This window comes from Haliaeetus albicilla, chromosome 13 (genome assembly GCF_947461875.1).
Source record: "Haliaeetus albicilla chromosome 13, bHalAlb1.1, whole genome shotgun sequence".
NCBI classification, from domain to species: domain Eukaryota; kingdom Metazoa; phylum Chordata; class Aves; order Accipitriformes; family Accipitridae; genus Haliaeetus; species Haliaeetus albicilla.
The window spans coordinates 10,459,144-10,473,851 of record NC_091495.1 but is presented as its reverse complement, the minus strand read 5'-3'; the positions used below and the strand labels follow the sequence as shown (position 1 = coordinate 10,473,851).

At 40.6% G+C, this 14,708-nt stretch overlaps 1 protein-coding gene across 10 annotated transcripts in view; it reads right to left on the bottom strand.

Annotated features, from left to right (window-relative positions):
- Window positions 1-14,708, bottom strand: part of ESRRG (estrogen related receptor gamma) — a 408,234-nt gene that overhangs the window by 345,027 nt on the left and 48,499 nt on the right. For 3 of the 10 annotated variants that reach the window (XM_069800117.1, XM_069800123.1, XM_069800119.1), the window contains exon 2: window positions 8,261-8,306. The exons of the other annotated variants lie outside the window; for them this stretch is intronic. In XM_069800117.1, the coding sequence (XP_069656218.1) occupies window positions 8,261-8,306 (46 nt within the window). The remainder of the gene's footprint in view (window positions 1-8,260; window positions 8,307-14,708) is intronic. 10 annotated transcript variants of the gene reach the window in all.

The following is a 14,708-nucleotide window of genomic DNA, read 5'->3' as shown; positions in this document are numbered from 1 at the left end:
AGCATCTTAAATCAGGGTAAATTACACACCTCATGCTGGTGACTCGGTCATGGGAAATTATGAAGCTACGTGATGTCTCATTTGTTGTGCTGAAAACAAATGTAAATAAATTACTGAGAGAATCTCATTTACATTTAGAAATTCATCCCGATGCATGACATGACTGCTGATGTTTTTTTAAATGACACTTTGAGAAGAAGTGCCACTATTAAAAACAGATCATAGCCACCTTAGCGAGAGCCTGTGCTTGTATGCATGCACGTGTGTGTGCATATGTGCATGAGTGTGTAAAGGCAGATGTTCGAGACATCTTTTGGATCATTGGGAAAAAGGCTTTCTTTTACTGTTTCAGAATCAAAATGGTGGTGTCAGAAGACAAAACCATCAATCTGTATTCTTCTGTGCATTTTTCCCCCTCCAGAGTGGGAAACAGAAAGACAACATTATGGATTGGCTGCTGCCAGTACAACAGAAAGTGCAAATACTAAAATCGTAGGAACAGAAAATAGTGTGGCACGTCTCTCCATCATCAAGTGTAATAAAACTTCCCCTTAGATACACACACAAAAAGCCTTTTGCTAAGCTTTTATCTCCCCCCTCCAAGTCTCACATTTTAAGCTGTCACTGAAACAATTGAGAAGGATATCCAGGAAGCCATAAGATGGAGAGCAAGTTGAACCATGGTTAGCTAAGCAGCATACATTCAGGCAAATATCCAAATGCTTTAGGAGCTGTCATTCTCCATCCCGCGTGGGAAGGCTGCGAAGAGACGGACTTGTTCGTATCATGATTGCTCTTATTATTACAGCAGTGAAAACACTGCATACTAATGGATGTGTTTTCAGAAAGAAGACTGTTAGATGGCTTTTTAGACTCTGTGCCTGGCTGTCTGGGCTTCAGTATCCAACACTGCCTCTCCCTCTCTTTGCTTCCCAAACAGAACTCTAAAAAAAAGTTTGTAACACGAGTGTGAAATAAAACATATTTCCAAATGGGGACATGACAGTGTTCTACAACCCCACATACGGCAGCATATTTACATAAGCCTGCATAGGTCAGAGAGTTTATTTGTTAAGGGACAAATAAGCAGGCCATGAAATAATTATTTTTCATTGTGCCCTGCCAAACCTATCCAGCCAAAGGCTAAATTGAGCTGCTATTGTGATTATTTGAACTGTGGAGCCAAAAGTCTTCACTGCAAAGCATCCCAGCTGTCCTAAATTTTATTCTGATGGCTAGTTTTCACGCTAGCTTGAAACTTGCCAAAAATGCTCCACAAAATAGGCAGGCGGAAGGCTTGCTTAATCCAGACATACATCAATTACTGATTTAGAGCTGTTCTGAGAACTTGATTATTAACAAATCACTTCCCGAAATTGTTATGACAAGATTCACATATGCAAATGGCAAGCTGCTCATATGTACACAGCTAGCAAAAGAAATTAATACAAAGGTTCCCAGATTTATTTATGGTTATTTCCTATTGTGCTTTACTGCAAATTAGCCACTAAAATATTAAAAGAGAGAGATCCAGCTGCAGCACCACAGCTTTGACATACGGTGACATGGGAACACCCAGGCCATAACTGCTCAGCATGCTCCTGCCTTTGCCCACCTCCCTGCGGAAAAGGATGTACCAGTGCTTTCTGGCATCAGAGGAAGCAAAACCACCACGGTGGTTCCCAAGCTGCAGATTTGGTCAGCACACCAAGGAGCAGGTAGGATTACCCCAGGAACAGCCCAGATCACAGGCTTGGGAGGATATTTCATACTTTAAACAAGGTTGACGGTGGAGGAGGGGGAACAACAAATATATTTTTTTAAACCTCCTGCTTCAAAGCTTAAATTAATCCCTAATAATGAAAGATTAGGATGAGAATGTGTAGAGAGAAGATTATCCCATGTCTGCCCATTGTGAGGCTCTTAGAGCTTTCCTTGAGGCGCCTGGGGTTGGTCATTGCTAGAGACAGAACAGGAGGCTAGAAGGATCTTAGGAGCAATTCATTTCATACTTTCTGCATTTCTGTTTAAATAACTAAGACACAAAGAAAAGACAATAAGGCTAATTGTTTTGAAGGCAGCAGACTTATAAATAAATGAAACGCCCATCATTTGGTATGAGGTACATCATTTGGTACCGCAACCCCGGTGAGACAAGTGCACCTCGCTGCAGCTGCCCTCCTTCTCCTCCACACCTCCTACTATTTTTTATCCTGTTTGTAATTTCACTGTAATATCCTCAGGGCAGCAACCACTCCACATTTACACATGAATTAGAACAACACCTCGCACAATGGCATACCAGTCCTGATTGGACCTGGACTGCTCCTGGGAATGCTGCTGGGAATGCTACTATAAAAAGAGCTCATAAATGTATAGAGTACAGCACAGTAACACACACACACATACCTTTTATCACAGTTAACGTCGCTGGAGTGTTAACTCTTTGTTTTCCCAATAAAACTGCAGATCATTTCATTTATTTCTAAGCCCCAAGATGGCTGCAGGATGTGTAGCTAAGATCCAGCACACCTTCACCAGCATACTCTGTGAAGTTAGGTGTTTACTATGGATGTCTATATTTACTATTTAACAACATGGCAGAAGTGTTATGGAGTCTCATTACAGATGTAGAAGCATAAGTTGAATCTTGCTTAGGATTTGGATGGAAGCTACGTGATCCAGCTACAAGCTGGGGACGTTCAGGCTGAGGAACCAAATGAACCCACATCAGTGTCAGCCACATGATCCCTGTGCACCCCTTACAAACCTACTGTGTCTTAACCTGATTAGCCCAAATTCCCTTCTAATTTCCTTCCTTCCTTCCTTGGGAAAGGCTTTTTACCTTTGAGCTAGTATTTTAATACATTCTGGAATTTGAAATTTTGCATATAATAAACTACATATTTTCTGGTACTTCAGATATAAACAACTCCAATACATAATTTCAATTTAGTGTGGAACTGAAAATATAACAAGTAAAAAGATTTGAAAATCTTTATCAAAATAGTTCCATTTTTCCTAACAATTCTGACACATTAATTATTTTGTGGGACTTTTTTTCCCGAAGGACTATGAATGGCCAACATGGTTTACAAAGAGCAAAAAGAAAAGGAAAAAAGTGTGTGCAGGTACAGTGGCAAATCAACAAATTACATGAGTACATGCATAAATTCAGGCACCTGAGCCCTCTTCAAGGTCAAGTTCCATGTTGTAGTCACTCATTCCAATATTTAAAATCTAGAAAAAAATGAAAGAAGTAGCCAAAATGTAAAATATATAAAAAATCTTAATTAGAATAAAATGGCCACTTTGCCAGGCCTGTATTCTATGTTTGCATGATATCAGAAGTTCACTTAAAAACCTACCATACCGACTACAGCTGTTGGCAGTCATATTAATCTCTCTCTCTGAAAAAAACTACAAATGACTTTTTGTTGACTACCAGTTGACGGACCTCTTATTTACCAGACTAAAAATTCTACACCATCAAATTCTGTGGAAAATCCAAGACCATAATTTCTTTTTCTCTGGCTCCTAATGGGTTGGTAGCATTATAGGGCCTTCATGTGCTTTTCCACAAAACCTTGCGCTCAATGCAAATTTTGTCTGTGACATAACTAGGGAGAGTTTCTGTCTCATAGAACGTGACCGTCATCGTTGGACATTCTCAGTCTGAGCACTTCAGCTTCTCTATGAACTCTCCCGCAGCTCATGACTTAACTCTCATTTCTTTTGCCCAGTGCACCCACGGCTCTGACCAAAGCAAACTCTACCCAGCATCACACTTCCATTCAATGGGAGGAAGGATCATTCAGGAATGATCTTCTTACTTCTACAAAAACAGTAAGAGACCGTGGTCTATATGGAATAGGCTATTGACAACCCTGCACACACTCAGTCATAGTCAGATATGTGACAAAGTCCAACGAAATCCTATTAGGGAATAATACAAATGACAGAGCTTAAAGAATACAGTTAGCTCCTAATTAAACAGCCCATAAATCTGTTCAGAACTTGCAGAATTTATCACCAGAACAGGAATCTCAAGACCTTTTACAGAGTCTCAATTTAACAGACCTGTTGTCCACTGAACCAACAACTCTGTTGCTTACAGATGAGATGTTTCACCAACTTAAGTACTATTAAAAGATGATTATGCACTGAGCTTTCCTGAAATTGTATAACATTTGCATGGTATAACACATACTCTTACTCGTTGACTGCAGTCTGATTCAAAGTGCTATAAATATGTTTGCCCTTTCTGCTAAGCCCGCCTAAGGGATTAGCAACCCCCCAAAAGTTCAGTTGAATATTAACTGCATTAACTTTGCAGACTGTAACATACTGTTACACTCAAACAGCCTACGGTGCAGTATGGATGACTTGCTTAATAAAAAATGTTTTCATGCAAAGCCCTATTGCTAGAAAAAAAGAATTTGCTCTGTCAAAGTGGGTGACCTCTTCCATGTAACTTCATAAAGCAAACAAATAAAAGGGAGATCTTTACAGGGATGTCCAGAGAAACGCTCATCATTCTGTCTGTCAAACCAGACGGACTTCCCTTGGCAACTCAGTACCAGCTCCACTCTACATCAGAAATTAGTCAGTTCACCATGGAAAAAAAACGTGAAATACAGTAGCAAAATGTCATTTACTATAGTAGTATGAACTTAAAAACTAGAAAGGAAGAATGACTGTTTGCTTAATTATTTTGTTAAGTAATGCTTTGCATGCCAACTCCCATAAAACCCACGTGTGCCGAAAGACTTTCCAGCACAAAGTTATATAGCAGTGAAGACAAAGAAAAGGAACAGGAAATATTTAAAAGTTGGAAGAGGGAGAGTCAATAGGAGTGTAAAAGGGAGCTGACTTGATAGCTAATGCCAGAAGCCAAGGAAGAGCAGGTTCTCAAACTTCCTAAGTAAAAAGGTCCCAGGCAGAGGCAGAGGGTAACCGGCAGTATGTGATCAAAAGATGGAGAAAGGGAAGGAGAAAGAGGAAAAGGAGAATGGCTGGGACAAGTTTCTGAAGGTTACAAGGTATAAAGTGGGACCAGTAGAGTTGCTTGAAGTATCCAATAGATTGTTAAAATACTTTTAAAGATTAAAAAAACCTCCTTCATTATAATCGCAGTAATACAAAAATGTAGAACATGTCTATTATCAGCTGAAAACAGAAATTGCATAATACATTTTCTTTGCTTTTATAAAAAATAAATAGATGAAACAAACCTTTTCTATGTTGCTGTGGGAACATGCAACAACTCTCAAGAAGACCTTGACACTGAATGCCGCAATGAAACCTTTCTCATTCAGTCTTCAATGATCATGTATGTATCAATTTGTAAAAATGCACTCTCCCATATGAAGAGTCTTGGGTGTGATCAGAAACCAAATCAAAACTTTAAGAATTAGAAAGCATATTTCTCCATAATGCTGTACACTTACTTGCTTCTGCCATTCACCATCACCGTTACGTTGTCTAGAAACGGAAACCAACAATAGATGTTGGTAATTACGCAAGAACTTAAACTGCAGAGAGCCTCAGACCACAGCATTAAACTGGAATTAAAGCTTTACAAGAATGTTTCACTCCCTGCAATCACCTCCCTCCCCTACACACACACACTGTACACCTGCTACCCACCAGCCAGATGGGACTGAATTCTCCTGAATCAGATCATGGATTTTTAAGCTCAGCTTGAGTTCAACTGGATTTCAAGACATCAAAATATATTACCATTTCACATTTAAAAAATTACATCGGTGTCCAGGAACTCCTAGTTTCAGTGTTGTTTGCACAATTAAGTATGTATTAAAGTGGGATTATTGCCCCAAATGTACTAATACAAATAAATAAAATGCAGCTTTGCAACAACTTTTAATTTAATTATATATGCTCACTTAATGCGTGTAAAACAGAAACAAGCTGATTTTACATCATCATTGTGTTAAGCAAGATGGGGAATTTAGCTAATCCATAGTGACCAGCAGTGTTTTTTTAAAAGTCCATAAAGGCAATCTAGCAGCCCAAACTCACTTAAACATTGTAGGAACGGGCCCTTAATGCACAGGTATCATAAAATATTAACACGTGTTAAGAAAAAACTGGGAAGCATTATATTCCTAGAGAATTTGCTAAGCTTGCATAACGTAACATTTATCATCAATAAAGTTTCTTCAGCTAAGAGACCTCTAGCCTGTTCTTCAGAAGGAGGTCTCTTTCTCTCTCTTTCTACTCCAGCATCACAGCTCCACTAAGTCCCTGTTTCCTGCACTTCAGTAGGCTGCTTGTAACTGGCAAACTGACGTTTTTAATCAGGACTGGCCTCCGAACTAGTCTTTCTCTTCCTTTTCCATCGGTCCTGAAACCAATTTGAGACTTTCAGGGGGTTAACAAGTCATTGGCCAGCAGCAAGACGTTCTCCGCAGGGACCACAGGCATCTGGAAGCTGCTGCCGGTGGTGTTCCGCCAGAGCCATGTCTGGCAAGCGCCGGGGCGCAGAAATGTGAGTCCTGCTTGCTTGGCCAGCCTTGGACTGACCTTTAGTTGTAATGGGGAACAGGAGTTTTGTTAGTGAACACAGAGTTCTGGTCTACACATTTTTTAAATTGATTATTTTATTGATGTAAAGTGCCCAGGTGCCCTCATGACAGTCACTAATATAGATTTTGAAAATAAAATTAATTAAGGGCCAGTCTGGACCACCTTTACTGTCATCATGTAGTACCCTTTTCTACAAGTAACAATGCTATCAACCAGCGAGCACAAGTATAGTGTTTTGTAGAGTATTTCATTACATCTGAAAACGCTTGACTATGGAGGTCAAGATCACTGTCACCTATCTACGCGCGCGCATGCACACACACGCACTCTCTCGCTCTTCTCTCCTACCTTCCAAAAGGGGAACAGAAGCACAGAAAACTTAACCGACAAAAGTCCGTGCCGGAGTGCCAGCTGTGCCGTACCAAGCCCTGTCCCTCCAGACGGCAGCGAGAGCGTGGCAGGGCGCGAGCCTGAGCGGGAGCAGAGCAGCCTGGCACGCAGGCTAATCTGAATTACACTCATCCAGCCTTTGAAATGGCTCCTCATTAGCTGCGGGTTAATGGAGTCCCAATGAGTAGTGTTATTTTCATCCCCTGCCTACTGAACACAAAATTCATTTGCAAATATCCTGTAAAATACTGCAAAGCAAGCCAAAGAGATATGACAACATAAGAGGCATACTATTTATGGAATGCACTTACCGTCATTTAGAAAAGGAAGCTGACATGAGCAACAGCCTAAATTTAGCAACACATTTAGTTTTTATTCACCAGTCACAATGACAACATTTTAGAAGGCTACCGCACACCTTGTGCGCCGAAAAGATTCCACTGAAATCAAGACAGACTTTGATCTGAAAGGAATTCGGGATCAGCTCCTTAATGAATACAACACTGAGTTAAATTAAGGCAATCACCATCTTGACTTTCTATTCCAAGTAGATATAAAATTACATTGATTGCAGGAAATGGTGGCATTCAAACAATATTGCAATGGCCGAAGCCTGAAAGCTAAATTCATTGTCGAGCTAAACTAGGCTTTCAGAGGGCACCATTTGATTTGAGGGAAAAAAGCATCTACAAACCACATATTTTCAATTAATAGTTTAAAAGGCACAGAGTAAGAAAGGAAAAACACTGGTCAATATGCCACATGCCACTCAAAGGAGCAGAGTCTCTGCATGTAGATACTGTGTATACATACATATACAGGTGGGTGCACGCATGTGGTTTGGGGGTGGGGGGGGTTAAGGCAGGCTGTACTACAGAGGCCAAATTTGAGATCCAGAAAGATGCAACGTATTTCAGAACAACCTGAGAATGCTCTTTTATCCACGCTATCTTAATTCAAAAGTAATTTCAACTCAACAGCACGTGAAGTTAAACCTAGTTCTCTTGAAAACTCAGAAAAAGAATTAATTCGAACCCTTACCTTTGGCACCTTAAAGACTTTTGGCCATGACTTACCTGTATAAATAGAAAGAACTAATTTACTACAGAAATGCCCATGGGCAAACATGTTCTGGCTAATGAAGTGTTCAGCTTTTGCATGATTAACCAGCTGGTGGGGGTGGTGTAAAAATCACAGGGCATAAAATAATAAGAAAAATTGATTAGCAGCTCTCTTTTAAAGCACTCTACGAAAAATTTCCTTATTTTTGCTCAGCAGTTAGGAAAGTGACTGTACAGAAAGATAGACTCGAATGACTTACCAAGGAGCCAGGCAGAGACTGCACCAGGCACTCACTCCTCCAAGACCTGCATCGCAGAGAGGTTCAAGTGAAAAGCGAGATACTAACCAGCGGCATGGCTGGATTACTTATACAACAGGTCCTCCCACTAGTCATAAAGGTAATTTTCTACTATATTGCGAAAGACGTTATATAAAGTTAAAACTATGACTGTGCTTTGAGTCAGTTCAGTTTCTTCCCCAGAGCTCTACACTTCAGCACCTTAGCTGGTTACAGCTACTCCCGTGAGCCAATTTACGAAGTGCCTCCATACGAGTCAAGGGATTCATATGCTACTTAGAAATAATGCACACATTTAAGTGATGCTACGTAAAGAAGATGGGTATTGCACTCACTAGGGACAAAAATCCCCTTGCCCTTCCCATTCTGTACAAGGGGTTTTTTACAAGCTCACATGCTCTGCCCTCAAAATAGGACCTAATTAGTGTACAAATACTTGGCAGACAGGTCACGAAAATAAATTTATCATTAACTGTCCCCTAAACCAATGCATGTTATCCTGAAGCAGTTTTACTTCATGCACATTTGCTCTAGGTCCCTTCAGCTGGGGTGCAACTGGCATGTAACAGTTTCTATAAGAAGGAGAAATACATAGTTTTATGGCACGGGATTACTGCAGAAATATCAAACAGCTGCTCATATAAAGCATATGCACCAGTAATAAGAAACTGCAAAAATTTAAGCTATAGATAATTTGCAATAGGCCATAGTAATAGTCACAGTCATCTTACCTTCATTACTTCTATGGAAAATGCATGTTTTATACCTGTTTATGGACTTTTAAAAACTGGTTTATAGCTATGTACCACAGGAGAAGTGGGCAGAGGAGCTGCATCTCAGGGATCTGCAATGTGTGCCAGCCCTGCGGATGCAGCCATATCTTCGATGCTGGGACTTCATGGGTTGGGAACCTACATTAACTCCCTTTGGCAATATACAACCATGGTTGATTTCTAAATGCAACCAGATATTGCCTCCCAGAGTTTCCCCTCTCATGGTATATGATGGTATATGATATACCTCCATATGCCCAGCTACCTGGATATGAATTCAGTTATTAAACCACGCTGGTATATGTGCATGCTGTGGCTCAAACTATTCAATCATACCATGGAGTTCTTTGCGAGAAGTAACAATTTTACCTGAAGAGAGAGTTATTGTGAGAAGAACCAAAGCAGAACTCTGAAGCCCTTTTTCCTTCTTTCCACAACTCCTCCATTTATCTTAATTACCACTTTCTGAGGAAGACAATATCCCTTTAAATGCACCAAAGCAGAGACTTTTCCATGCTGTTTCACTATAGGAGCCAGGCAGATTATCCTGAGAATGGATCCCTTCACACATACACCATACACTCCACTTCACCCAAAGATTCACACCAAAGAACCGGTCAGGCTTATGCAGGTTAGATAACTCTACAAATATTCCACAGATGTCTTCCTTTCTTATCACGTACATCTGAGAAAGCTTGTCACTAACTTCATGGTCAGTCAAGACTTCTGACATCAAAGAGGTTTTTGCATGTCTCTGAGGCATTGCTGGATAGGTGGATCTTTCTACACTTGCATAGTTCTTGCTTTTGAGCCTCTAACCTTTTGGAAACCTTTCTACATATTAACACTTAGGAAAGTGGGCACTGAGCTGACACAAGCAAACAGAAATAGAGGAAAACTGAAAACACTGGTATGAAGCAACATTTCCCTCAGTACATCAGTTGGGAAAGTGCTATCTCCAGATAGAATTCACAATAAAACAGAAGTTTCCAGTTAAGCGAGAAGCGGTATTAAATTCCACTTGAGTCTAATTTCTATGCTCATATTTGAATCATGAGCAATTTCTAAAGTGTTAGGTATTTCTAACTCTGATCAGCTGGGACCCTGACAATGCTGGAGCTTGTAACCTCTGTTTGAAGCTATTTTCAAAGATGGTAACAGCCTAATATGGTTACAGCACAGTTTATTAATTGCACCTGTACTTGCTAAGAAATTATGCTGTGGACCATCTAAGTAACATCATAATTTTGGCTAGCCTACTTGTTTAAAAAGGGAAATTAAAAAAAATGCCTTTTTGCAATAGAAAGTGAATGCTTGTTAAAATCATATTGCCTTAAAGGAATTCAGAAACACAGCTACGAGGCACAGCTGTTTTACAGATGGAGAAAACTAATTCTTCAGGCCTGTACGTTGTACTCCAAAAGGTTTATTGAATTATCTGTTTGTTTACTTATAAGCAATAGCTGTGGAAGAGCCCCCCAGTGAGTATACACTGCGTGCTCCGTAGAGGGGTCAAGCACAAGATACAGGCTGCAGACTAGAGGTTTAACTTCAAAGAACATGCATACACAAAGGTATTTAGGTGCCTAATTCTGCTTATATCAACTCTCAGTGAAATTGATAGAGAGTGAGCACCTCTGAGGACAGGATCCTTTGACATTAACATGGATTCCTCATCTGGATCCAGGTCCGAGCTTTTTTGGACAACAAAACAGCAGAAAATAAAAACCATTTTGCTCCGTGGCTTCCTTATCCTCTCCTGTATTAGAGTTTCTCTAAGGTTGACCATGGTTCCCAGTAGAGGACACAACACCCAAACAGGCCAGTCTAATTAAGTGGAATTTTTCGTACTAATTAGTAACAACAAGAGCATAAAGCAATCAATAGGACACCTTATGCCACTGCTGCTTAAGTCTGCTTTGACTACCTCTGGTTCAGCCATACCCTTGAAGCGTATTTGGAGGGTTCTTCCTGCCACCCTCCCATGCAGCATCAATTTTTAGCGAGGATAATCTTTCCTATTACACTAGAAATTGATAAGCAACATTGTTAACCTACGTCATGAAGCTAAAAATCAGGTGTAAAGAGCATATCAAGGAGCCAAAGGATTTTTTTTTAAATAAAGTATTTTGATTACCTCTAACGTGATTATATACTTGACCAATGAGTAACACAGTATGATATTCACCCTATTGCAAAAAAGTTGCATACAGACTTGTGTAGCACACATGTCCCACTCAAGCTCGAGGGGAACCATGCTCTGTTGCTTCATTGTATGTTCAGCAAGTTACTGCTAACTTTGTATGAAAAAACAACTCAATGATTTATTCAAAAGTAATTTTAAACTTCTGAATAACTTCTGAAGGACAGCTGGCAAGAAAGTAGCATGTTTTAAGAAGAGATAAATACAGAAAACCTGTAAACCATATTCTCCAATTGAGAGACCAAACTGCTAAAATTAGTTCCTGGAATTTCTCCTTTGGGTGCCAGTTTGAGTCTTGTTCCAAATGACCACTAAATCACAATCCTCCTGACTTTGAAATACTCCACCACTAGTCAATAAGACCTATTTGCTGATTAGGTGCATGCAACCCCCTCACAAAACATCACATATTTGTAACCTTATTTTTAAAAATGCACTTTTGTTCCAGTGTCCTGAAACTAACTGTACAAACACAAAGAACTCAGATGCCCTCTCAACCCCCATTGGAAGTGACAAGTGAGTCCTTCTAAAATTGCAGACACAGGCTGTCAAGTGCAGGTGTTTGTAAACAAGTTTGGAAATGTTTCTAATTATAAACCCTAAGAGTTAAAATTAGAAGTCCAATCTGATAGCTTTAAAAAAAGAACTTCCAAAAGGGTTCATCTAAATGAGAGCAACCAGTGATGTTTAATTTAGTCGCAAGAGCAGAATTTCGGTGCAGAGCAGCATACTGCTCTTCATCAAAGTTTCCACTATGAGTTACAGTACATTTCTTTAAAAAAAAAAAAAGAAAAAAGGATTTGATAAGAATTTTAATTTGCTGTCATACTATGACACTGTATATTTGAATGTGCAATCTAAAAATACCCTATTCACAGGTCTCCTGCATTTCATATAATTAAGAAGAAGAAGAAAAAAAAAATGTTCCCAAAACTTCTGAATCTGTCTTAGCTGCCAACATCAAAGTTCAGCTTTTACGGGGAACTTCCCACGCTGACCTTCTGAGAACTCAAACCAAACCCTGCTTGAAGGAGCCTCACTCCTCTGGATGAAGTTCTCCCTGATGAGCTCACCTACTGCAAAGCCCGGCTTACCCTGCCCTGGCACAAACTGCCGAGGGATGAAACTGGGGAGGCCAAAATCATCCCAGAGGTCTGGCTGATGCAGATCTCGGGATGCTGCCACTGAACGGGTGGTGTCTCAGTCTTGCCTTCGCCACCCTGGTGCGGAGGTCAGAAACGTAGCTCTGAGGAGCCACGTACTTTGACTGACACATCAGACAGAGGTTAGAGGGAGGCTAATCCTGCAGTCCTTGTACACCCCTAATTGCATTTACAATGCACTGTCATAAGACAGTGCAGGCAAAAAGATGGACTTTACCTCTGCAGAAGCTTTGTGAGACAGCAGAGCTTTTAGCAGACTCAAGGGGAGATGGCACTCTTTTTAGGGGAAAAAAAGGTTAATGCTGGAATCCCTTGATCTTCACATTATTTCTTAAGGGAAACATAAAGGCACATTTGAGCATGTCAGAATAGCTTCGGCTGACTACAAGTAAGCAAACGTTAAATAATTTCAGAGAGGTTTGACTACGGCCTCGCCTCAAGCAAGGGGTGGTGTCTTGCTGCACTGTCCTGAAAAAGCTGGAAGGGGAAATGGATTAAGCAGTGAGGACCTGCTCCAGGAACAAGGTGGGACTGGCCCTGCCCAGCACACATTCCTCTACTCCCCACCTGCAGCACAGGCAGGGGCTGTGAGGTGCAGCGGAGCAACAGCTCTTCGGCCCCTGCACAGCCGGCCTCCTCCTCCTCCACTGGGATGTTATATGACAGAGGAAAAGCCCAAACCCATCCTCCTCAAAAACCAGGACGGAAAGTAAGTTGCCCTTGTCCCATCACACTGAGGGAGCTATTTCACATAATAACCACTAGCCAACCCTTCCTTTTTCTTCCCTTCCTTTTCTTTTGTATTCGCTGTGTAAAAATAATAGCAGTTTCCACATCTTTTCCGGGCAGCATTTTGGAACTCACTGCCTTCAACAAACACAACCGCACCAGTTTAGTGCCTATCTTGTAGCTAGCAAGCAGGGTGCTGCATGAGGATGAGAATACAAATGTGTTTACAAACCGGGAGCCTTGCAAGTGGCCCTTCCTTTGCTGCAAGCCATGGATATAACCTGGAATTGCTTACCAACTGAGCCAAAGCCTTGTGTGTGTGTGTGTTACTGACGTGAGTAAGGGCTGGAGAAGCCCAGTTCTCCACGTTGGTGAAGGGACCACAGTAAATGGGAGCAGAGGGAGGGCACATCTCACCTGCAGCTGGTTGGTGGTCGCTCCCCCTCTTTTCCTTGGCTTGGGTACCTTGTCCTCCCCTTTCCTGGCTAGTGCAGTGAGAGCTCCCCCTCCTGTTCCAGTCTAACCAGTGTTAGACCTTGTCCTACTGGAAGCGTGGCCTCAGTGAAGAGCAGCTTCAAAGGCAGTCTCAGTGAGCTAGGTTTCCTGCTAGAAACTGGCACCAAAATTAATTCCCTGAGGGGGAAATAGTATAATCTTCCAATTAAAACCTATGTAAATGTATTTCTTTAGTCAATATAGATATCTGTGCACATGCACAGGTTTGTATACACACTCTGACACATATATACTCTATATATATTGTGTATACACATACATATGCGCACACACACATATAGCATTGCAAGTCTTTAATGCCACTAATCTCATTGCTATTTTAATTCAAAGTAAGTATAAAAATCATTAGTTTCTACAAGCCCGTCTAACTTCTGAAGCATCTAAGCTTCTGTGTGTACCTGTACTGTGTTCAGCTGGAAAAACACTTTTTCCTAAATGAATACACATTGGAGCTGTGTTTGCAAATTTTAAAAAAGCAGGCTTTTCACTGGGTATATAAATATTTTAATTAACAATATATATGTATTTAGGCGATTCTGCATCAAAGTCTGGAATAGATAGGGCAATTAACCCATTACAGTTTTTCTAAGATATCAGATGAAAGAAAATGCATTTAGGAAATGCTTAATCGGACTTAAGCATTTGAGTGCTAAAATAATTTCAGATAGTGATTTATTTCTAATATTTTCTGCATGCTGAAAATGAAAGCATGAAGAGCAGCACAATTGCATATATCTTCTACCGAAAATAGCTGAAAAATACTATAGAAGAGCGCCTGCTGGGTTGGTTATAAAAGTAAAGTATAATCCATTAACTGCTAATTAGAAGCATCAGAAGCAGGCTTTGCTGCAATAAGAGCTGGCCCCTAAGTAGATGTTTCTGTAACCATTTAAAGGCACAGGGTTTCTCCAGTTGCTGAGAATGGAGCTTGGATGGTTTCAGCATAAAGGCCATGTGAAAAGAGACGATGGCACTTGGCCATGTTACCCAGCTGTTTTCTAAATATGATGACAGGTGCCATTTTT